Raw genomic sequence first — 24,353 nt, 5'->3', positions numbered from 1 at the left:
ACATAGGAACAAACACAAAAAGAGAGTCAAATGGGGAGACAAAGAAACAGGCCCCAACTGAAAGAACAGGAGGAATCTCAAAAAAAAAAAAAAAGGTAAATTAAATGGAGCAAGTAATTTATCAGATAGAGAGCTTAAAGTAATGGTAATAAGTATGCTCAAAAAACTTAGTGAAAACCACAACACATGAAAAAGAACATACAAACCATAAAAAATAACCAGTCGGAAATGAAGAATGACATCAAGAATACACTGCAAGGGCCCAGCTGGAATGGTTGAGCATCATCCTCTGCCCAAAAAGATTCCCGATCATGGAACATACCTGGATTGCAGGTTGGATCCCCAGTCGGGGTATGTATGGAAGGTAACTGATGTCCTCTCTTTCTCTCCACCCCTCTTCTACTCTCTAAGCATGTCCTCAGGTGAGGATTTTAAAAAATATGATTAAAAACTGGGCAAAAGAACTAAGTATTTTCCCAAAATGACACCCAAATGGCCAAAAAAAAAAAAAAGACTACACTGAAAGGAATAAAGTAGGTTGGATGAAGCAGAGGATTGAATCAGCAATTTAGAAGACAAGGTAGAAAACAAACACTCAAAACAGCAGAAAAAAGAAAAATAATTAATCACAATGAGGATAGTTTAAGGGCACTTTAGGACAACATGAAATGTAAAAACATCAGCATCATAAGGGAGCCAGAAAGAGAAGAAAGTGAGCAAGGGATAGAGAACATGTTTGAAGAAATAATGACAATAAACTTCCCTACCTTGGTGAGGCCAAAAGTCACACAAGTTCAGGAAACACACAGAATCCTAATCAAGATGAACCCAAAGAGACCCACACCAAGACATATCATAATTAAAATGGCAAAGATTAAAGACAAAGAGAGAATCTTAAAGGCAATAAGAGTGATAGTTAATTATCTACAAGCGAGTTCCCATAAGGCTGGCAGCTGATTTCTCAACAGAAACACATCAGGCCAAACGAGATTAGCATGAAGTATTCAAAGTAATGAAAAAAAAAGGACCTGCATCCAAGACCACTCTATCCAAAAAGCTATCATTTAAAATTTAAAATAAAGAGCTTCCCAGACATAAAAAGACTAATAAATAACTTTATGACCACCAAACCAGCATTGCAAGAAATGTGAAAGGGTCTGCTTTAAGAAAAAGATAGGAGAGAACCAAGATGGCGGCATAAGTTAACGCCGGAGTTTGCTGCCTTGAACAACTACTTCAAAAGGGAAACTAAAAAATGGAACGGACATCACCCAGAACCACAGGAACGCTGGCTGAGTGGAAGTCCTACAACTAGGAGGAAAGAGAAACGCATACGGACACTCAGAGGAGGCGCAGTGCTGAAGTCAAATTCTGAGGTGCGGAGTGCGCGGAGCGGGCTGGCGGCAGAAGGCGCGGTTGGCGTTTTCAATCGAGAGGGAGTCGCAGACTCTGAGCTCCAGATCCCGGCGAGTCTTTAGGGACCCAGACTCAAATGGGAGAAGCGGGACTGTCTGGCTTCGGTCAGAGCGAGTGCAGCTTTCTCTCCGAGGTTTGCAGCGGGTGCTGGGACTCAGAGAGGCAGAGCCCCTGGGGACAGGAATGAGAACCGCCATAACTGCTCTCTCCGGCCCATCCTGTTGATCCTGTGCGACCCGCCCCGCCCAAGCCCTGCACACAGGCATTTGCCAGATAGCCTCAGGCAAAGGCTAGATTAGCACCTCCCTAGAGGACAGAAGTTCTCTCACTGCTGACACAGCTGATTCTCATAGCCACCTGGCCTGGAGGTCAAACCCTCCCTGGTATTAGCTACAACAATCAAGGTTTAACTATAAGACTGCGAACAAAGACCACTAGGGGGTGCACCAAGGAAGCATAACAAAATGTGGAGACAAAGAAACAGGACAAAATTGTCAATGGAAGATATAGAGTTCAGAACCACACTTTTAAGGTCTCTCAAGAACTGTTTAGAAGCCGCCGATAAACTTAATGAGATCTACAAGAAAACTAATGAGACCCTCGATGTTATATTGGGGAACCAACTAGAAATTAAGCATACACGGACTGAAATAACGAATATTATACAGACTCCCGACAGCAGACCAAAGGAGCGCAAGAATCAAGTCAATGATTTGAAATGCGAGGAAGCAAAAAACACCCAACCGGAAAAGCAAAATGAAAAAAGAATCCAAAAATGCGAGGATAGTGTAAGGAGCCTCTGGGACAGCTTCAAGCGTACCAACATCAGAATTATAGGGGTGCCAGAAGATGAGAGAGAGCAAGATATTGAAAACCTATTTGAAGAAATAATGACAGAAAACTTCCCCCACCTGGTCAAAGAAATGGACTTACAGGTCCAAGAAGCGCGGAGAACCCCAAACAAAAGGAATCCAAAGAGGACCACACCAAGACACATCATCATTAAAATGCCAAGAGCAAAAGATAAAGAGAGAATCTTAAAAACAGCAAGAGAAAGAAACTCAGTTACCTACAAGGGAATACCCATATGACTGTCAGCTGATTTCTCAACAGAAACTTTGCAGGCCAGAGGGAGTGGCAAGAAATACTCAAAGTGATGAATACCAAGAACCTACAACCAAGATTACTTTATCCAGCAAAGCTATCATTCAGAACTGAAGGTCAGATAAAGAGCTTCACAGATAAGGAAAAGCTAAAGGAGTTCATCACCACCAAACCAGGATTATATGAAATGCTGAAAGGTATCCTTTAAGAAGAGGAAGAGGAAGAAAAAGGTAAAGATACAAATTATGAACAACAAATATGCATCTATCAACAAGTGAATCTAAGAATCAAGTGAATAAATAATCTGATGAACAGAATGAACTGTTGATTATAATAGAATCAGGGACATAGAAAGGGAATGGACTGACGATTCTTGGGGGGGAAAGGGGTGTGGGAGATGCGGGAAGAGACTGGACAAAAATCGTGCACCTATGGATGAGGACAGTGGATGGGGAGTGAGGGCGGAGGGTGGGGCGGGAACTGGGAGGAGGGGAGTTATGGGGGGGGAAAAAGAGGAACAAATGTAATAATTTGAAAAATAAAGATTTAATTTAAAAAAAAAAAAGAAAAAGATAGAGGAACACTGGTATAAAGAATAAAACGGCAATGCAACATCTGATTAGGGGTTAATTTCTAAAATATTCAAAGAACTTAAAAAACTCAACACCGGGAAGATAAACAATCCAATTAAAAATAGGCAAAGGACCTGAATAGATACTTCTCCATACAGATGGAAATAAGTATATAAAAGAACTGTTCAATGTCACTAATTATCAGAAAAATGCAAATTGAAACCACAATAACCTATCACCTCATACATGTCAAAATGGCTACCATCATAAATCAATAAACAACAACTGCTGTCAAGAATGGAGAGAAAAGGGAACCCTCATACATTGTCGGTAGGAAGGCAGACTGGTGCAGCCACTGTAGAAAACAGTATAGAGTTTCCTTAAAAAATTAAAAATGAAACTACCTTTTGACCCAGTGATACCACTTCTGGGAATATATCCTAAGAATACTGAAATACCAGTTAGAAAGAATATATGCATCTCTATGTTCATAGCAGCATTATTTAAAATAGTCAAGTTCTGGAAAGTGCCCAAATGCCCATCAACAGGGGAATGGATTAAAAAAGTTGTGGTAAATTTACACAGTAGAATACTACATGGCTGCAAAAAGAAGGAAGTCTTACCTTTTTCAATGGCACGGATGGACCTGGAGATTATTATACTAAGCAAAATAAGCCAACAGAAAGACAAATACCATCTGTGTATTTGTGGAATCTAATAAACCGATGAACAAGATAGAGTCAGAGGCATGGATACATGAAACAGACTGACAGCAATCAGAGGGGAGGGGAGCAGAGGGAAGGAGAATGGAGGGGACTGGATAAACGAGGTTAAGAGATTAGCCAAAGAACATATATGCATAGCACAGTGATGGCGAACCTATGACACGCGTGTCAGAGGTGACACGCGAACTCGTTTTTTGGTTGATTTTTCTTTGTTAAATGGCATTTAAATATATAAAATAAATATAAAAAATATAAATCTTTGTTTTACTATGGTTGAAAATATCAAAAAATTTCTATATGTGACACAGCACCAGAGTTAAGTTAGGGTTTTTCAAAATGCTGACCCGCCAAGCTCAAAAGGTTCACCATAGCTGGCATAGCACATGCACACAAACAACAGTATGGCAATAGCCAGGAGGGAAGGGAGGAGCAGAGGTTGGATGAAGGTGGGTAAAGGGAGGAAAAATGAGAGACACCTATAATAATGTCAAAAAAGGAAGGAAGGAAGGAAAGAAGGGAGGGAAAGGATGGGGAAGGAAGTAACCCATAACTTAATTATCATAATTTTGTTACAACAAAAAGATTGGGAGAGCAATAAAATTTAGGACTTTGAAAGCAGATGAAAAAATAGTAACTGATTTAGCAGACCAAAGAAAACTGAATCCTAAATCAGTGAAAAAGCAATGATAATTTTCATGGCAGGATCCCAAAGGTTCAGGAACTGACAACATTCCAATCACCCAAGTGTAAATCCTCTAATTAGAATACTGGAATTTTTTCTCTGAAAAAAACAGTTACCACAAAAAAGGAAATAAAAAAAAAAGGAAAACAACCTAAAGACATCAGGGGCTCTGAGAAAAGCTTAGCCCTACTGCAGGGGTAGGGAACCTTTTTTTCTGGCAAGGGCCTTTTGGATCTTTATAACATCACTGAGGCCCGGTGCATGAAATTCGTGCACTCGGGGGCAGAGGGTGTCCCTCAGACTGTCCTGAGCCCTCGCACAGTCTGGGAACCCTCGGGAGATGTCCAACTGACGGCTTAGGCCCGCTCCCCATCAGTCAGACATCCTTAGTGCAGCCGCAGAGGAGGGAGAGGATCCCACCACTGACACTGCACTTGACAGCCCGGCTTCTGGGCTTCTGGCTGAGCGGTACTCCCCCTATGGGAGCACACTGACCACCAGGGAGCAGTTCCTGTGTTGAGCATCTGCCCCCGGTGGTCAGTGCACATCATAGCGGCTAGTCATTCTGCCGTTCGATCAATTTGCATATTATCCTTTTATTATATAGGATTCTCGGGCCATACAAAATTATCAACTAAAAATTAGGCTGCTATATTTGGTTAAACATTTTATTAACTCACCCCTAATGTCTTGACAGGACTAAACCAAATGATTTCTCAGGCCTTATATGCCCTGAGGGCTGGACAGTCCCCACCCCTGCCCTACAGTAAGGCCTACATTCAGCATGTTATATTCATTTGCACAGAGCTTCCAATCACCTTTTTGGTGGTCAACTCTCTCATGGCTGAATGGCCAAGGCACAATAAACATTTGAGAAAAGTCAAAGTAGAAGCCAAATATAATAAACTTAAAACATCAACTTGAAGCCCTGTCCAGGTTGGGGGTTTCATTCCCAGTCAGGGCATATACTCAGGTTGCAGATTCCATCCCCTATCAGGATGCATATGGGAGGTAACCAATCAATGTTTCTGAGATCAGTGCTTTTCCCTCTCTCTCCCTTCTCTTTCTAAAATCGATAAAATCATATCCTCGGGTGAGGAATAAAAAAAAAAAATCCACTTTAAGAAAACAGACTATGCACGGGAAAAAAACCCATCATTAACATTAATATATTGTGAGAGACAAAGGGGGCAAAAATATTGCATCACTACATGCATGAACAAAAACAGGATGCTACAGTTAAATATTGAAGACAAATCTTCTTGGCTATCTATAATAATAAAGGCATAATATGCTAATTAGACTGGATGTCCTTCCGGATAAAGTTGCAGTGGGCGGGCTGAGGCAGACACGGCCACCATGGGGGCCAAGGCCCTTGCCCAAATTTTGTGCATTGGGCCTCTAGTTAACAGTATAACAGCAGAAATGAAAAAAGTACATAATAGAATTGTAAGGTTGAAGATATCTCCCAAAAAATATGGAAGACAGATATAAGAGGAAAGATACAAAAATGAAAAGGCCAACATAAGAAGTCTAATATTTAAACAGGGGGTCCAGAAGGCAGAAGCAAGTAGAAAGAAACTTAAAAAATAATAGAAGAAAATATTCCAGAAGTGAAGGGTATGTGCTTCCAGATTAAGAGGGTATAAATGAATGCCTGGAACAATGGATGATAATAAGCCAAGACACATAGTTATGCAAATTGAGAATACTGGTGACAATGCCCTTAAATACTTTCATAGAGAAAAATTATGTATGTGCACTCATGGACATAAAATATTTTAAGAGAAGGATGTGGTCAATTTTTTCTTACACATACATGTTACCCATACCCACCAGTAACTCCTCTCTTGCCCCTTGCTCCAAATTACATAATTACACAATTGTTTTTGTAGCCAATTGAGTGACTATTTTTATACTTATTGAACTTGACCTTCTTTCATTTCACTAAAAAAACCAACACAACAATAAAACCTATTTGTGAAGTATATAACAGACTTTAAGAATATCAAATGTGTATCATCACGAAGCACTATAATAAACACATGGAGGGGTTATTTGTACTATTTCTCTCATCTTGTTAGTATGTTTGAAAATTTACTTAATGAAAAGTAAAAAAAGTTAAGGAGGCCAACAGGTTGCTTATCTCCAAGGATAAAAAAAAAATCTTTGCAGCAGATGTAGATATTAAAATAACTTACAATTCCTCAATCTGTTGTTTTGTCTATTTAGCAGAATAAGTTCGGATCCTAGTTCATTTCATTCCCACAGTACTATAACAGCTTCCTACCTGGTTTCTGACTCCCTTCTCTCCCCCTACAGTATACAACTTACTCTGGTGCCAGTTTTTTGTTTTGTTTTGTTTTGTTTTTTCTATAAACCAGATTTGCCCATGCTATTCTACTCAAGAATTTTCAAATGGCTTCCTATCGCTTACACAAATGTCTGGTAGGCTAGTTTAAGATTAAGGTCTTTCTCATCATGGCCAGGCTTCTCTCCTATAGTTTCTCTCATCCACCTCCATTCTCCTTTCATGCGCTATCTGGTTTTGTTCATGTTGCTCTCTCTGAGAACAATGCTCTATATTCCCTTTTCTCCTAATAAAAGCTCTCTCATCTTTCAATTATGACCTCTCTTATCTTGCTTGACTACACAATATAGGATAACTCACTCTTCTCCTTTGAACTCCCTACTGTACTTTGTCAAAGCCATCAACTTAACAGTTGTCACAATATATCGTGGCTTCTTCATAGGGACACTTCACTCAGATCATGAGCCCCTTATGTGCATGGCATTCATCATAAGCTCCTTGAACACAGAAACCGTCTTTCTGTAACATCTAACACAATGCTAGGCACACTGGAAGTGCTCAGACATAACAAGAAAGTTGGCGAAGGTATTTTTCTTCTTTTTCTCACCAATCCTAATAATTCCAGTTCAAATGGTGTATAAATGCGTAAGAGCTTAGACTTTCTTTACCCAACCACAACACAAAATGCAGTCAGAATAGTGTTAACTTATTAAATCACTCTCCTGTTCACAATAGGCTGTAACTCCTCTAACTCATACTCTTTGTTTCTAGGCTTTCTAGAATTCAACCACATTCCACAAAGCCATCTCTCTTCTCCTTTCCAAAAAGAATTCTCTGATCCAATAAGATTAATATTTAAATAATTCTCTCATTTACTTCTACTTAATTAAGACACGTTTCTTTGTCCAAGCCATTTCCTCAATCTCCAATATGTTTTCTTCTCTTCTCCACACTCTCAAGGCTCTGATTATAATGGAATATATTTCTCTACCATTGAAGCCAACTTTAAACTTAATACACATACACACACACACACACACACGCACGCACGCACGCACCACACAAAACACACACCAGAAATAGAATGAACCAATGCAATTTCTAATACAAAGTACTTCCTAACTCTCATTTCTCCAATTTCTATAGCATTTTGTCTATAAAATATACATTTTAATGCTACAAAATTTGCCCCCGCATATTTGAAATACCAATTACATCTTAATTTTTTTGTACTCTATTGCAGAATAGATAAGAAAGAATCCCACAGAAATCTGAACAAGGATATTTCTTAAATTTAAGGTGACAAACTTTTCTGAAATTCAATGTAAATCAAATTGTAGCCTAAAAATGCCAAACACTCTCACACACCATTATTTGCAGATTTTGAGCATTATCAATAAAACATATCCTACAAACCACAATATACATAGAGAAAAAAATGTGAGCCACACATATTAAAATACATACCCTATTTATTTTTAATAGGTAAGTAATATTTAACCACATTATTGAGACAGGAAAAGTCCTTAGACTACACCGATCAATTCATGCTCTTATTCATTCAGAATCTAATAAATCAGAATGAAACAATGACTTTCTCTCATATAACCTAAAGAAACTTCAAAAATAATTTTTCAATAGACAGTATGTATATTAAAAAACTCATTCACAATGGCTACCTTCAATATGAGACCAGTCCCTAGGAGTTCCTTTTTTGCATTTTAGTTATGCAGTTCACTGCAAAAAGACAAAGTATATAGAAGTTGGCAGTTTACAAAGGAAGTTCCCAATTCTGTTAGAAGAAAATACAAAGCACCACTGCAAATGAACTATTTCATCATCAAAACAACTTTTCTATCTATTCATTGTAATCACATATAACCACTAGAGGCCCGATGCACGAAATTCATGCAAGAGTAGGCCTTCCTTCCCCCGGCTGCCAGCACTGCCTTCCCTTTGGCACCCGGCAGGCACCAGGGACCCGGGCTTCCCTCACTGCCCCGGCTTTGTCCAGAAGGACATCCGGTCTAATTAGCATATTACGCTTTTATTATTATAGATCAGTATCTAAATAAGCAGATATCACCGAAAAGAACCTGAAGACCACTTAAAATATGAAAAACAGCATCACACACTTTCAAAATAGTTACAGCAGAACAAGCAGCAAATACCCAGAGTAGAACATATATTACAAGTTAAATTCTGTGCACAGAACTGTGTCCAGCAGAGTAACTATATCTGTGGCTACAGCACATGCATAAGGCACTATTTCAGTGGACAGAGCTGCAGTCCCAAAAGAGGCACAAAAAGTTCCTGTCCAAAAATTTCCCTAAGTATACAAACCAGTCTAAAAGCCACTCCCAGTCTTAATCCTAGTGTCATTCAATACAAGTATCAAGAATTAAGAATTAAGGTCAAGAAAGCAATACACAAATAGGTTTTAAGAAGAGTAGGTTGCTATGTATTGCAGTAGTATGAAAATATATTATTCTTTGGATTGGGTCTGTGATTATATGAAATGAAGAAGTCAGAAGTCAAGACTTGACACGCATGTGGTAATAGTATCAACATGCAAGTCCCTCACTAAACCCTACTCCTCTTTTAAGTATTAATTTAAAAGTCAATGGTTTTATCCTATTTAATCCTATTTTATCTCTTATGAGAGACTCAAAGAATGAGGAAGATTCTTGATCTATCTTAAAGTACACCAATAATTTCAGTGTCAAGCTGATAATAAGCCATCTTCCTTACCATTTTTTAAAATAAAATTAGGTAAAATAGCCCTAGCTGGTTTGGCTCAGTGGACAGAGCTTCGGACTGCAAACTGAAGAGTCCCATCAGGTTTGATTCCAGTCAAGGGCACATGCCTGGGTTGTGGGCTCAATCCCCAGTTGGGGGTGTGCAGGAGGCAGCCAATCAATGATTCTCTCTCATCATTGATGTTTCTCTCTTCTCTCCCTATCCCTTCCTCTCTGAAATCAATAAAAATATTTTTTAAAAATATTAGGAAAAATAAATCCCTAAATCTGATAAAGATTATAGCGTGATCTACAATGAGCTTAACCTGCTGGCGTGAACTATTATCTCCTACAAACATATGACTCAAAATAAAATTACAACATATAGCAAGAATAGTTTTATTTGGCAATTGTTAGTATAATAGGCTATAAATTCACATGCTTACAAAAGTGGAGATAAAACAACAATCAGCAACTTTGTAAGTCACCAGGAAGCTGAAGGTTTGGAAAAAAGGAGCTATTCCACTTTATTATTGTTCTTGAGTAGTGGATGGAAGCAGACTCAAGAACAAAAAAATGAGAGCAACCAAGGATAATTTACTAAAATTCACCTTAAAAAGATTGAATCTGCCATCTTGGATCTCTGCACCTGGTGCAACTTCCATAGTACAGTCTTCGGCCTAAGTTAAATAACATATTCCCCATTAAGATACCACATAATTTTTAATTGATAGGCCATATAAAGACAAACTCGCTGTGGCTAGTCTGAGACTTGAAACAAAGAACATCAGAAAATCATTAACATAAAACTGAAAGGGAAGAAAGGGGAAAAACCCAACATGGTAACAAGAACAGAATTTTTAAACTCATATAGCTTTTAACCACCTTTGCAGAAAAAAGTGACTTATTTAGAAGTAAAATTGGTACAGTAGAAAGTGCGGGGGTATTTTGGAACATTTTATTAATTACCGTAATTTTATTTGTAGTAGAGGTAACTGGTATAACTTCAAGTCCCATTCGTATCCTCTTTTGTTTTTCACAGTAAGCTTTCCAGGTATCTTCATTAAACCCGTAATTAAAATAATCAGAAAGATCAGCACCTAAAGATAAAACACACTTTTAGTAAACAAATATTTCAATTCTATTGTTTTGCAGCATATAAAATGTAATAAACTGTAAAATATAAATTTAGAGTTCTATTAGTCTAGTCTTATCACCCTTTCTAATTTTACCAGCTCTCTCAATTACCATAAAGCAACAGAACTATAAGAACTTTTTATCAGAACTATTTCCTTTAGAAATGCATTGTAATAAAACAATATGCAAGTCTACTTTAATATAATGCTAGGCTATCAGCAAGATTTAATAAATTCATTATTATTAATGATTAGTTTATTACAGTAATTCATTATTAAATTCATTATTACTCTCCTGAGCTTAAGACTTCAAAAATGACATTAAAACAATAATATTCTAAATTGATACTGAAAAATACTTTCTAATGACTGTTTATTCTACAAATCTTTTGAAACCGATATAATCCATCATTAATCTTACCAGGTTTACGCCACGGCTTATCTTCAAAAGAATCCAAATCTACCTCCGAGAGTGGAACTCCATTAATGCTTCCAGGTGCATCAAGGTCTACTCCTTTGACTTTTGTTCCTGTTTTATAAAATTACAAAATGGTGAAGGAGCTACATTAGCAAGAGGCTGAGAGATACTCTGACACCTTTTTACTGTTGCTAGCACTCAATATGGCTAAGGTTCCAAACAAAGCATTAGAGTAATGCTTACCATAAATAAAAGTTAAGGTCAAACTTCATGGTAGAGCTATAACATAAAATGGATAGAGACTAGCGACTTGTTATTTACAATAAGGGATTCCTGTCCCACTAGGAAATTGCTAACTTCCATGTTTTATATCAGCTTTTGTACAGTCTGTGAGATAAGAAATGCTTTTACCTTTTTAAACGGTTGTATGACAAACAAGTTAAAGAAACAAGCAAAACACCATGGCAGGAATCCTATGTGGCCCATATAGACTAAAATATTTATTATCTAGCCCTGTGATATATGGTCAAACTGTTATTTTTAATTGACCTATTACAACCTATCACCTACTCAGATATATACCTTATTTTTCTATTGATGCAGCTGCAAATAAAAATTTTACCTGTAGTTCCATAAACTCTACCTCCTGTCTTGATGTTAAGATTTACAGGTGCTGTACCATAACTCCTAAAAACAAAATAAAAATTATCCTGAGAAACTTAAACAGAAACAGCAATACATTTAATTATACAATCACATAGTAACTGAATAAACTGACAATGACACAATTTAGAAAATGTTTTAAACTAATTTAAGTCTGTCACTTGCTCAATAAAAGATAAAAATATTGTTTAAAAGTGTGACTTGTTTTCCATCTCAAAAACCCACCTGCCACTAACTCAATATCCCACTACAGCACACTTCACAGAAAATTTGGCTGGGAAGAAAATAAGAGTTTACATGCTTTGTCTTCATTTCCTCATCTAGTTGATGCAACATACACAGCAATCCTGCAAGAATGAAATTTCTCTACCTTATTCCCAAATACAGTGTCCTCCCTTTAATCCTTCCTGCACTTGATACTGTTGATAAATCCTCTTTCAAATACCCATGGAGTACATCTGTCCATAAAATGAATTTTCATGAAATTCAAAAATAAGTCTAGAATAAAAGCAGAGCAGTGCTTGGTGGTGGTCTGTTGTTAATGACTACAGAAAACAAGAGGGAAGTTTCTAGAATACTAGTGATGTTCCATATCTTAATTTGGATGGTGGTTACATGAATCTATACACTCTAAAAAATTACTGAGCTGCATCTTTTTTAATGTAGTATAGCATACATGTGATCGAGGGAAAAAATTCAGAGTTACACAGACTCAAGTTCAAATACAAGTTTATTAATTGTATAATCTTAGCCAAGTCACTTAACACCCCACAGACCTTGTATACATTTTCTTTAATGAGCTTATATATACTTCCCTGCTTTTCCATATAATGCATTCTTATGTAAGAGTAGGAAAATCAAATATACTGACCAAAATAGGCTTATACATTATTGGGGAGGTTAGGGAAAAGGGGACAAAAGAGAGTAGGTAAGGAAGAAGGCTCCATTCCCACAGAGCAAATAGGTGTTAGTAAGACCTCAAGTTATAGACAATGTTTTCAATGACATATTCTCACATTATATCCATGTTTTTTAACTTGGTTCTTTACCCTAACAAGTTTAGCTAACTGAACTTTCCTAATAATTTCCACCTTTTGGTCTCCAATGTACTAAATTTGAGACCTAGGTTATTCACTTATATAGTACTGCTATGTACTCAATAAACTGCTCTAGAAACCTGTAAGTCATTGAGTCCTTTTTCTCACTCTCCATCCACAACTAATCAGTTACCAATTTATTTCTAATTAATACTCAAATATACCTTATTTTCCCATTCATCCCTATACTACTGCTGTTGGCTTAGTTTGGATTATCTCATGTGGACAATCACTTTGACAACTAATATCTAACTAGTTTATTGCTACTATTTATCTTTGCAAATAAGCTGACTTGCCTAAAAAAACCTTCAAAGGTTCCATGATAACATAGCAAAAACAGTCTAACTCCCTTCTCAAATAGTTTCGACCATCCTCTCTCATTTACCTTTATCCTTCAGGCATGTGGTTCCTTAAACCACGCTTACATTACATCTAAACAGTATCCTCTACCTAAATCATTTTAACTGAAGAATTATCCAAACAAGTTAAAATAGCCCTCTAACATCTTCCAACACCTGTAGGCTTATAGCAACTCTCCTCCCAAAGCTTTCAAATCATTTTGTATATGTTCCTATTCTTGCACTTACACTCGCTAAAAGTATTGCTCTGTCTTCCTCACTAATTCTGATAAAAAAGGACTATTATTTTTTACTAGAGGCCTGATGCATGAAATTCGTGCAAAAATAGGCCTTCCTTTCTCTGGCTGCCAGCAGGCACCCGTGACCCAGGCTTCCCTCCCAGCCCGGCTTTGTCCAGAAGGATGTCCAGTCTAATTAGCATATTACGCTTTTACTATTATAGATAACCCCATCATCAATTAGTAAAATGCTAAACTGTCTTTGAAAAGTGCTTAATGAAAGAATGGATGAATCTCAAAGACATAGCTAAGAAACTACTTCTCTATACAAGATATTGTTCCTAACAGCTTTTCTTCCTACTGTATAGATAAAATGAACTTTGTAACAAAAGTATGTTGTCAAAAAATTCTATTTTGTACTTTCTAAGAGCTAACAATAAACCAATTTAGTATTGTTTCTCAAACATAATTTGTTCTTTAAACAAGCTTGTGAAGTGTACACAAAGTAAATAGCCACTAAATTTAATTTTCTCACTGGTTTTCTTTCAGTTTTCAAGGAATATATCTTGAATTATCAAAGTTAAATAAGTTTTATACCCTTCAGAAAGATCTGTAGCTTACTTTGAAATGCATTAAAAATACATTTTAAAAATAAGATTAAGGGTTCAATACAAGGTCAGGGCGCATACCAGAAGTAACCAATCAACATTTTTTCTCACATCAGTATTTCTCTCTCCCCCTCCTTTCATCTCTCTAAATTCAATAAAAAACAAATCCTCAAAAAATTTAAAAAAACACATTAAAAAACAAAAAACATTAAATGCATGGGTGGATGTGTGTGTATATATCTATATATCTCCATCTAGCCAGGTATATATGTGTGTATATATGTATGTGTGTGTGTGTATATGTATAGTATATTATAAAGCAAACATAGAAAAATGTAAATTGTATAACCTAGGTAATGAGTAAATAAATGTTCACACTTCAATTCTTTCAACTTTTCTGAATATTTGAAAATTTTCATAATCTAATGTTGAGGAAAAAATGTTATCCATATGGGCAAAAAATGTTGGTAAATTTCTTTGTTAAATGGCATTTAAATATACAAAATAAATATCAAAAATATAAATCTTTGTTTTACTATGGTTGCAAATATCAAAAAATCTCTATATGTGACACAGCACCAGAGTTAAGTGTCACTTGTTTTAACATGTAATCTACCAGGTCAATAAAGATTTATTGAATACTTACTAGATGTAAGGCAATATAAGGAATAGAAAAATTCATAAACCAAGATTTCTACTCTTAGGGAATTTAGAGTTCAAACATGTATAAACATAAGTAGAATTTATGAACTGGAAATTGCCGTAAGAAATAAAGTTCAGAGAAAGTACTATGGGAGTCTGTGCATTTAATATCTGCATGTGATTCCTACCAAAAATTGGTCATATTAATAAAAGAAATCACCATTTGCTTTAATTGTTCTATACTTGCAAATACAAATTTTATATAAAAGTATTTGCTAAATACGCCATGAGTGGTATATCATATTAAAGTGTTTCTTTTGCATAATGCAGATGGTAAATGTCTACTAGCCTAGAGGCCTGCTAACATATTATAAGCCCAACACTATTTATTTTAAAAGTGGGGAAAAAGAGAACTTCAAAAGTTATCTACCTCATCATAGCCAGTGTGGCTCAGTGGACAGAGCATTGACCTGCGACTGAAGGATCCCAGGTCTGATTCCAGTCAAGCGCACATGCCAGGGTTGTGGGCTTGATCCCGAGTAGGGGGCCTACAGGAGGCAGCCGATCAATGATTCTCTCTCATTCTTGATGTTTCTATCTCTCTCCCCCTCTCCCTTCCTCTCTGAAATCAATAAAAATATATTTTAAAAAATAGTTATCTACCTCTAACATAAGTTATTTAGTCTCTTCTCAACCCTGCTCCCAAAAAAGTTGCTAGGGTTTTAAAATTACACAGGCAATCATTATTATATTGTAAAATTGAGCTCCTGAAATAAAAAACTTTTGAAAACAAAGGCTCTACTGAAGAGATAAAATGCAGGGGTGGGAAAAAGTAGGTTTACAGTGTGAATATTGCAAACAATTTATTCTTGTATTATTTATTACTTATTATATTATCATCAGTATCATTATTATTAACCTACTTTTGCCCACCCCTCTTCAAATGTACTGATGTGTACTGTATATATATGTATTGGTTGATTCCAGATAAGGCTGCTTAATAAACTATATAGTACAATTAATGAAAAGTTTATTTTATGTGTCCAATGCACAACTACATTACACATTCAAACTAAAAACACATATAACCTTGATTCTTATGCTACCACCAAAACAAAATCACAACCTGTACTTTAATATATTCCCTTCCAATATTTCCGTAAGATTTTATACATACTTAATGAGTCACTCGCTTGATTCAGAATTTTACTGAAAAAAGTCTACAGGATAATTGATAATTTAAAAAAAAACACTATGAAGATCAAAAAGCAATACTTTTGATATTGTTTTTATTGGACAAAAAAATTAAAAACCTAAACTCAGCTTTGGATAAGTAATAAAATCGCAAAACAATACAGATACAAACTTCAATTTAAGGTTTTCTAATTCTACCTAAAGAATTTGTTGTATTCAATTCATTTATAAAAATTTTAATTTCAGAAATCAAAAATACTGCTGCTCCCATGTAATTTTACCTAATTATCTTTAGAAAAGGAATACTGTCATGGTGAAATTCCTTTTATCATGAGCTGCAATTAAAATATAACATATATTGCCCTAGCCAGTTTGGCTCCGTGAGTAGAGTGTCAGCCTTCGGACTGAAGGGTCCCAGGGTCGATTCCAGACAAGGTCACATGCCTGGGTTGCGGGGCTTGATCCCCAGTAGGGGGTGTGCATGAGGCAGCCAATCAATGATTCTCATCACCAGCGTTTCTCTCTCTCCCTTTCCCTCTCTGAAATCAGTAAAAATAGATTTTAAATAATAATAACATTAATTTTAGGTGTACAGCCTGATGCAATATGTTTAAATTGCAAAGTTTAGTTAACATACATCACCACACTTAGTTACAAATATTTTTCCTTATGCTGAGAATTTTTAAACTCTATTCTCTTATCAACTCATGGTAAGATGCAAAAATGTAAAAAACAATTAAATCAACCACTGATGGCTTGATACAGGCATACTACCTTTGCTTTAGTCACACAATTGTTACTTAAAAATAACTTACCCATACTGTGGTGCTCCGGTTTTAATGTCTCCTATAGTGACATGAACATCATCCTCATCATCATCACTGTCACTATCACTATCATCTTCAGTCTCAGTCACTTTCTATACCAACATAAACAATTATAAAATACATTCAATAATCCATTTCAGTACCTGATATGAATGAAAAAGTAACCGTTTTGCAATTAAGCTATAGATTTACAGAAAAAAGTTACAAGCTCACAGAACTGATCCTTATTTCAACTCATTTATAACTTCAATACTTTACATGATAAAAAGGATAAGAATGCGAAAACCTTTTTTCACCATCATCTTTTTGTAAATAATGTATTTTTTTTCTAACATTTATAACTGCTCCTCTTGCAAAAAGGATCTAAGGCAATTTACTAATATATAAAGAAGATAAAATTATTAAAAAGTATTTGAGAAATTCTTGGTGAAAAGAATATATAAAGTTAAGAGGAAAACAATTTTAAGAGTCACAGTGTCAAGGTTAATATCCACCAAATAGCCCTGGCCAGTGGTAGAGCATTGACCAGAGAACCTAAAGGTTGTGCATTTGATTCCCAGTCAAGGGCGCATACCTGGGTAGTAGGGTCCTTACTGGCCTAGTAGGGGGTGTGTGAGAAGCAACCAAATGTTTCTCTTCCCACCCACTTGCTCTAAAAAAAATCAATGACGGCCCCTGTGAGGTTGAAACAGCCCCTGTAAGGCTGAGACGGCCCCTGAGAGGCTGCGCCGGCCCCTGGGAAGCCGAGAAAAATACCACATGATCTCACTCATTTATAGATAATAAAGACCATTATAGATTGATGAACAAAAATAGACAGAGGCAGAGCAGCATTGAACAGACTGTCAAACTACAGTGGGAAGCCTGGGGAGGGATGGGGGGGGCGGGGGTAAGAGATCACCAAAAGACTTGTATGCATGCATATAAGAATAACCAATGGACACAAGACACTGGGGGGTAGGGGAGGCCAGGGGAATGTCAAGGGGAGGTGGGGGAGGAGACATATATAATACTCTTTGTAATACTTTAAGAAATAAAACAAAACTTAAAAAAAAATCAATGGGAAAAATATCCTTGGGTAAGGGTTAACAAAAAATTTTAAAAGCCCCAAATAGTTAGGGAGCACCTCACTTATTCCTGGAATTCATTTACACCTACAAGAGGCCCTGCATGCAAATGGTTGAGGGAATAGTTTGTTTCTATGAGTAAAAGAAAGGCCATTTACAAGCTTTTGTTTTGGCTCTAAAAGGCCATTTTGTGCTTTGTCACATAATTGTAAATTTTAAAAGTAGAAAAACTAGGCGAAATAATTTTTGATACAAACTGGTAGAGTAACTAAACTATGGGGGGGGGGGGGAGTAAAATGTTAAAAATAGTCATAGGACCCATAATATGTTCACACAACTCCAAAAAACATCACTTTCAACAGGGACGAGGGCAAATACTGTCACTTATACAAGAAAACTTTTTGCTAAAAAACATGGCAATCAAACTTAGGTTTTAAGACTCAAATGTTCGCTTTGAAAATCAGGGTATGAGCTAATTAGATGATCTATGATCATTCAGTTCCTTGAAATAAACATCAAGCCTATGCACATGCCCTATTTCATCTGAAATCTTCCCACTACTTCTCTTCGTTATGCTTTTGATGGCACCAGATGAGGTAAGTGATGTAAGAGGGGGCCAGATCAAGCAGGATAATGAAAGTCATATTGAATTTTGGCTTTATTCCTAAGTGAAGGCAAAACTATTGATAAAGATTTTAAACAGAGAAGTAACTAGATTTTCAAATCCTTATATTACCGGTTTAGGTAATCCATTCTCAGCAGTTTCATCTTCATTTCCAGATGGAGGATTATTGGCACTACAAACAACAAAAAAAAGTACATATGCCTAGTATTACTTCTGAGAAGTACAGATAAGGTGTCCTAGTATTTTTAAGCTATGCCTGATAGTTTTCTAAAATTGTCTCCACTAGATGGTAAGAAAATGAATAGTAAAAACTACCGACTCTGTATTTCTCATGCCTTCCTCTACATTAGAAATAGAATGGAATTGCCTACAAATTTGTTAATGGTGTCAAATTTGCAATTTAATGGTGGAATATAATTTGAGGGTTTTTTTTTTACATTTTATAAATATGCGTAACACTTATACTTACCCTAAATCTTTATTGAACATCTTCTGTATGCCAAAACTAATGTAATTGTCAAGGACTATGTAAGTTTCCTATTTTCAGATTTGTAATATGATCACATTAACTCTTTTGTTATTGAGTTAACATACATGCTTCTTTCCTGGCTTTCTGTTTCATCACTTTGGATGTATGTTCCTTGTCGTATAGAAAATAAATTTTAAGATAAAAAAGTTTACCTTCATTTAAGACTGCTTTCCAATTTGATACTAATGATAGCTGCAGACTATTTTTGATGCATTAAAAAACTAATTATACTGACACAATAGTAAGACACTCTTATTCTCTTATATCTTCTTCGCAAGTGTCTCATCACAAACACTTGGCCATTAACAATCAAATACAACTTCTAGTACTATAGTGTTAATTGGTTTCTGTATTTTTAATAATTATAATTTTCATAATGGGAATTAACCACTAACCTCATTTATAGATATAAGGAAATGCAAGTACAGAGCAACTAACAATTACTCAGCTCAAAGACCTCATTAGACTTCTGCTATCTTCTAAACTTCATTCTGTGTCAAGCAGTTTCTACATAAATCAATTTAATCTCTCTACCTTGGCATTTTATAATACTATCTCCAAATAAAGTAAAATGAAGAATAAAAACTATAGTTTATCTTACATTTTCAATGTTCTACTGCTTGACTCAAGAAAACAAACGTGCACCTATATTTCTTTGGTACATTTACTCCTGCTTAAATAAGCTTCCAGGTAGCCAGGAAGAAGTTCAACTCGTTTATGTCACAAAACAATATGGTTAGCCAAAACATGGATAGATAAAACATGAGAGAATTGGAGATAGTATAATGCAATGGTTAAGAAGAGCAGCGGGCCGAAACTGGTTTGGCTCAGTGGACAGAGCGTCGGCCTGCGGACTGAAGGGTCCCAGGTTCGATTCCGGCCAGGGGCATGTACCTGGGTTGCGGGCATATCCCCAGTAGGAGATGTGCAGGAGGCAGCTGATTGATGTTTCTCTCTCATCGATGTTTCTAACTCTCTGTCTCTCTCCCTTCCTCTCTGTAAAAAATCAATAAAATATATATTTAAAAAAAAAAAAAAAGAAGAAGAAGAAGAGCAGCGGTTTTAATAATGAACCAGTCACAAAGAAGCTGGGGAAAATTCTAACAAGGACTCAGCTCACTTGGGGAAATGCAATGATGTACCAAGCTAGACACTAGAACTCTGGGTTGTTGCTCTCTTCCCCAATAAACTTTTAAAAGTTTTAATTCTCTATCACCATTAAAATGCTAAAAACATGGTAAAATTATAAGCATTTTCTAGAAAAATAAAATCTGAAGGGTAGAACTTCCCATAAGATTAAATTTAATAGCTCACCAAATAAAGTTTTATTAAGAAATATAAAGACATATTTGGCAGTGCTCAGGCAAGGCAAAAGGCACCTCTCCAATAAATTTAATCAAGCTGTGTATTGTGGAATTAAAATTAAAGAATGTTCAATCAGAAAATAAGCTTCAAGAATTATAGCCAAAAACTGATATTAACAAAAATGAATGAAATAAAAATTAGCTCACAAAAAGGTGTATTTAGTTGTGATTCTGGACCTCGTTATCAATTAATTTCTTAACTAACTGAAAAACAGGGTATAAAGAAATATGTAATTACTTTCCAAATTATAAATTACACAAATCCTTAATTTGCGGTTAAGATTAGCATTAGAAACTGGGTTGAATACACACATTTAAAAGCCAGATGATAAAATTTCAAATATAGCAATGAGTGTTTTTTTTTAATATCTTCCGATATAAGGGATAGTTTTAAGTGAGGAAGAACAGACTAATTTCAGCACCCCCAAAGCTATTTCTATTTATACTCCTCATTTTGTCTCTCCACTCACGTGTATTCAAAGTAACAGCTTTGAGATATAATGCATACACCACGCTATCCACTCATTTCAAATGTGCAACTCAATGGTTTTTAGTATGTTTACACAACATTGCAACAATAACAACTATCTAATCCCAGAACATTTTCATCACGCCCCTCCCCCAAAAAAATCTTGTATATATTAGTCACTCCCATTTTGCCCTGTACTCAATCTGAGCAACACTAACTACTTGGTATCCCTATGAATTTACATATTCTGTCCATTTAATATAAATAAAAGTATACAATATGCAGTCCTTTGTGACTGGCTTCTTTCACTTAGCATGTTTTCAAGATTCACCAACGCTGTAACACACGAATACTTCATTTCCTTTTACTGTCAAATAGTATTCCACTGTATAAATATACCACGTTTATCTATCCATTATTTGATGGACACTGGTTACTTCCATTTTTTGGCTACTATGAGTAACGCTATGAATACTATGAATACTCATGTACAGAAGGTGCCCGAATAACATCCTTTCACTGAAGGTCGTTTTGTTGTAACGTTGATGAGATGCTTAGGAACATAACTTTGCTTATACCAATTAGCGCATGGCAGAATTGGTCTCGTTAAAGGTAGTTTCACTTAAATCTGCAGAACCTATCGACATGTTAAGTGAGAATCTATAGTACAAGTTTTCACGTAGATGTATGTTTTCATTTCTCTTAAGGTACAGAACAAAGATTGGTAATCCTAAATCATATCGTGACTCTGTGTTTAATCTTTTAAAAAACTGCCAGTCTGTTTCCCAAAGTAGCTGCACCATTTTACAATCCCATCAGTGTATGAGGGTTCCAATTTCTCCATATCCTCACCAACACCTGTTGCTGTCTTCATTACAGCCATCCTGGTGGGTGTGAAGTACTATTCCCCCACTTATTAAAACCAAATATTCTCTAAAAGCCTTTGTTTTTAACCACCCCTTCCCATTGTAGAACTCTAAGGCCTCTGGTCAGAGTGATGTCAGCATAGCCATTAACTTGTATGCATAAGCTGCTTTGAAATTCAGATTTCAGTTTCTGGCTCCCTGGACATGTTCTATAAAGGATACTCATACTTTTCTAGTCACCTAAAATAGGGAACTAATCTTGTGACAAGGTCATTAATTCTACTTTGCATTTAAATACAAAATGCTAAAATTATAACCAAAGTGCATTACACCATCATAAATATTCACTGTAATTTAAGATTATGTATTTAAAAAAATTTTTTTAAAGTTTTTTCTTAATAGTCTTAATGGATATACTGTATACTCCACTTACGAATAAAAAGTTACTTAACACTGAAAAGTATTTAAACCCTTACTTCAAAATCTTTGTCCCTTCAGCTACTAGCAAATAAACAGGCTGGTATAAATAAGATTAGGTCCTGAAATAGGAATAAACTCCCAAAGATTCGATGTCTTCCAACCTTTAGTCAGAGTGTAATCAAACCCACGATTATAATGAAATAATTTTAACAATTTGTTGATAGAACCACTGTATCACAGGATCTGTGTTAAGTATCAACAAGAAATCTCACTAACCTGGTATTTTCTTCTTCTGGTCTTTCAACTTCATTTTCATCTACCAAAAAAAAAAATACATAAATAAATAAAACTAACACACAAACTACTCTTAAAGAAACTAGTAGTATGAAAATCTGAAGTGATCATCACAAGCACTAACCTAGGTCCTTTGCCAAATCACTGTGCACATGCACGTCCCATGGGCCTATAAGCACATCCAAAGTTAGATCACCTTGTAATGACTTAACAAGATATGTCTTTTTATGAAAAAATAAAATCAGACTTTACTCCCATAAAAATAAACTTAAAATGGTACTAAAGACTTCTAGGTCTTCGTAAAAAATAAACCTTACACATTTACATATCAAAGAATATTACTACTGCTAAATCTTGCCACCAAAGACAAATTATTTTATTTTACAAGTTTATCAAAATCCAAGTTTGTCCAAGTCACATCATCATGGTGCCGAAGCCTATACTTTCACTGTATTATTCTAAAGGCAATCAAGGATATACATTGCTGGCAAGGAGCAAATGTTAATTTTCAAATCTAGTATCTGTAACCCACGAGAAGGGACTGCGACTTAATAAAAGTTAAAAACCAAATATCCAAACAAGTCCCCTTCAAAACGGAAGTGCAAGATGTATTAAATTTATTTCGTGAGAAATGAATACATGAGATGAGGCTGAAAACCGTAAGCCGAAGGGGCATGTTGCTGCCATGATGGGGGCTGAAGAGCAGCCTCTTAACGAAGAAAACTTCACCTTAATGCATCAGGAGACATTCGGGGTTTCCTTTACGGGCCATAATGTACTCCATCTCTTTCTTTCTCTCTGAATTATTTTTAAAGCACGACTTTCAGACAAGGTGCATTCCACACCAACTGACCATCAAGAAACAAGACGTTAGTTTCACAGCATCGACTTTATTGAGCTTCTGCAGAGTAACTGCTGCTTAAAGGGACAGGAAGGGGCTGGAAGAGACGCACCAGCACTGCTCAGATCGACTTTAAACAGTAAACAATAAAAAGCGCGGAGGCGAGGTGGCCGAGCCGTCCCGGCCAGGCGGAGGGCGAGGGTCTGGGGCCCGGACCCGCCGCCGCCACCACCGCCACCGCCGCCGCGGGGTGCGAGCGTGTTGGGGGATGTGGGCTGGGCGAGAGGAGGCCGAGGCGGTGGGGAGCACGCACACCGCGCCCGGCCTGACTTAGGCCTGACCAGGTTCCGGACCACAGGCCCCCTGCGCGGCCGTGGGGGGCCAGAGAGGACGACCGTTTGCGCGACGGGAGGGGAGGCCCGAGAGAATCCGGGAGAGGGAGCAAGGACAGGAAGTTCCGTACCGCCATAGAGCCACTCTTCCTCCTCATCCCCTCCGGTCCCGCCGCTCAGCTCCGACACTAGACGCTCGACCTCGCCGGCCGACATGGCCGCGCCGAGCACACCTTAAAGGCAGCGGTCAACAGCCCCCTCCAACCCCTTCCCCAGCCTCGCTGCCGGAGGACGTGGAAGAGGCGCGAACCCGCCAGCGAGCGAAGGAAGAAAGCACGAGACTCAAATCCACGGGATGCGGCCGCGGCGCCGGAGGCCGCAAAGGAGACTCGGCCCGGCCCGCCTGCGCATGCGCAGCAGCAGCAGCCCAGCGGCGCGGCGTCCGTAGGTGGCTTCCGCGGCGGCGGCCCACCTGGGCCGAGTTGCGCGTGCGCACCACTTAGCCCCGCCCCCTGTGGAATCCCACTTTGCCTTTTTGACTCTGGTTTCTAACGTGGCTTCCTGCGTAGACCAGGATTCCCCCTCCTCCAGCCCTTCCTCTGATAACCCACATTGCTTTGCCTGCAGGTAATCCATTGTCCCATTCTGCCCTTGAGGCTCTCTCTTCTCAACCTTACAATCTGTTTTTTTAATCTTCCCAAAGCCCGTATTTTATTCATATGTTGTAGCAGCCTTTATACAGAATAATTACCTCTCAGCCCTGTTTCTTATTAAATAAGAAATCATAATTCATGTCTAATTTCTTGAAAAATTTTTAACAGCAAACAAAAGCAAAA

General features: G+C 37.0%; 1 protein-coding gene across 25 annotated transcripts in view; it reads right to left on the bottom strand.

The window, feature by feature from the left end:
* FIP1L1 (factor interacting with PAPOLA and CPSF1) overlaps positions 1-23,938 on the bottom strand; it is a 97,165-nt gene extending 73,227 nt beyond the window's left edge. For 6 of the 25 annotated variants that reach the window (XM_036333930.1, XM_036334023.1, XM_036334041.1 and 3 more), the window contains exons 1-7: positions 23,649-23,936; positions 22,327-22,366; positions 18,514-18,574; positions 16,699-16,802; positions 11,725-11,789; positions 11,106-11,213; positions 10,518-10,648 (exon numbers count right to left, since the gene is read on the bottom strand). In XM_036333930.1, coding sequence (XP_036189823.1) covers positions 10,518-10,648; positions 11,106-11,213; positions 11,725-11,789; positions 16,699-16,802; positions 18,514-18,574; positions 22,327-22,366; positions 23,649-23,733 — 594 coding nt within the window. In that variant the 5' untranslated portion in view covers positions 23,734-23,936. Of the gene's footprint in view, positions 1-10,159; positions 10,229-10,517; positions 10,649-11,105; positions 11,214-11,724; positions 11,790-16,698; positions 16,804-18,513; positions 18,575-22,326; positions 22,367-22,468; positions 22,514-23,648 lie in introns of all 25 variants that reach the window. The other 19 variants (XM_036333984.1, XM_036333901.1, XM_036333998.1 and 16 more) reach the window with 11 other exon arrangements.
* Positions 23,939-24,353: the final 415 nt, after the last annotated feature.

The sequence above is a fragment of the Myotis myotis genome, unplaced genomic scaffold, assembly GCF_014108235.1.
Source record: "Myotis myotis isolate mMyoMyo1 unplaced genomic scaffold, mMyoMyo1.p scaffold_m19_p_1, whole genome shotgun sequence".
NCBI classification, from domain to species: Eukaryota; Metazoa; Chordata; class Mammalia; order Chiroptera; family Vespertilionidae; genus Myotis; species Myotis myotis.
The sequence above is the reverse complement of the archived record's forward strand: the minus strand, read 5'-3'. Positions and strand labels throughout refer to the sequence as shown.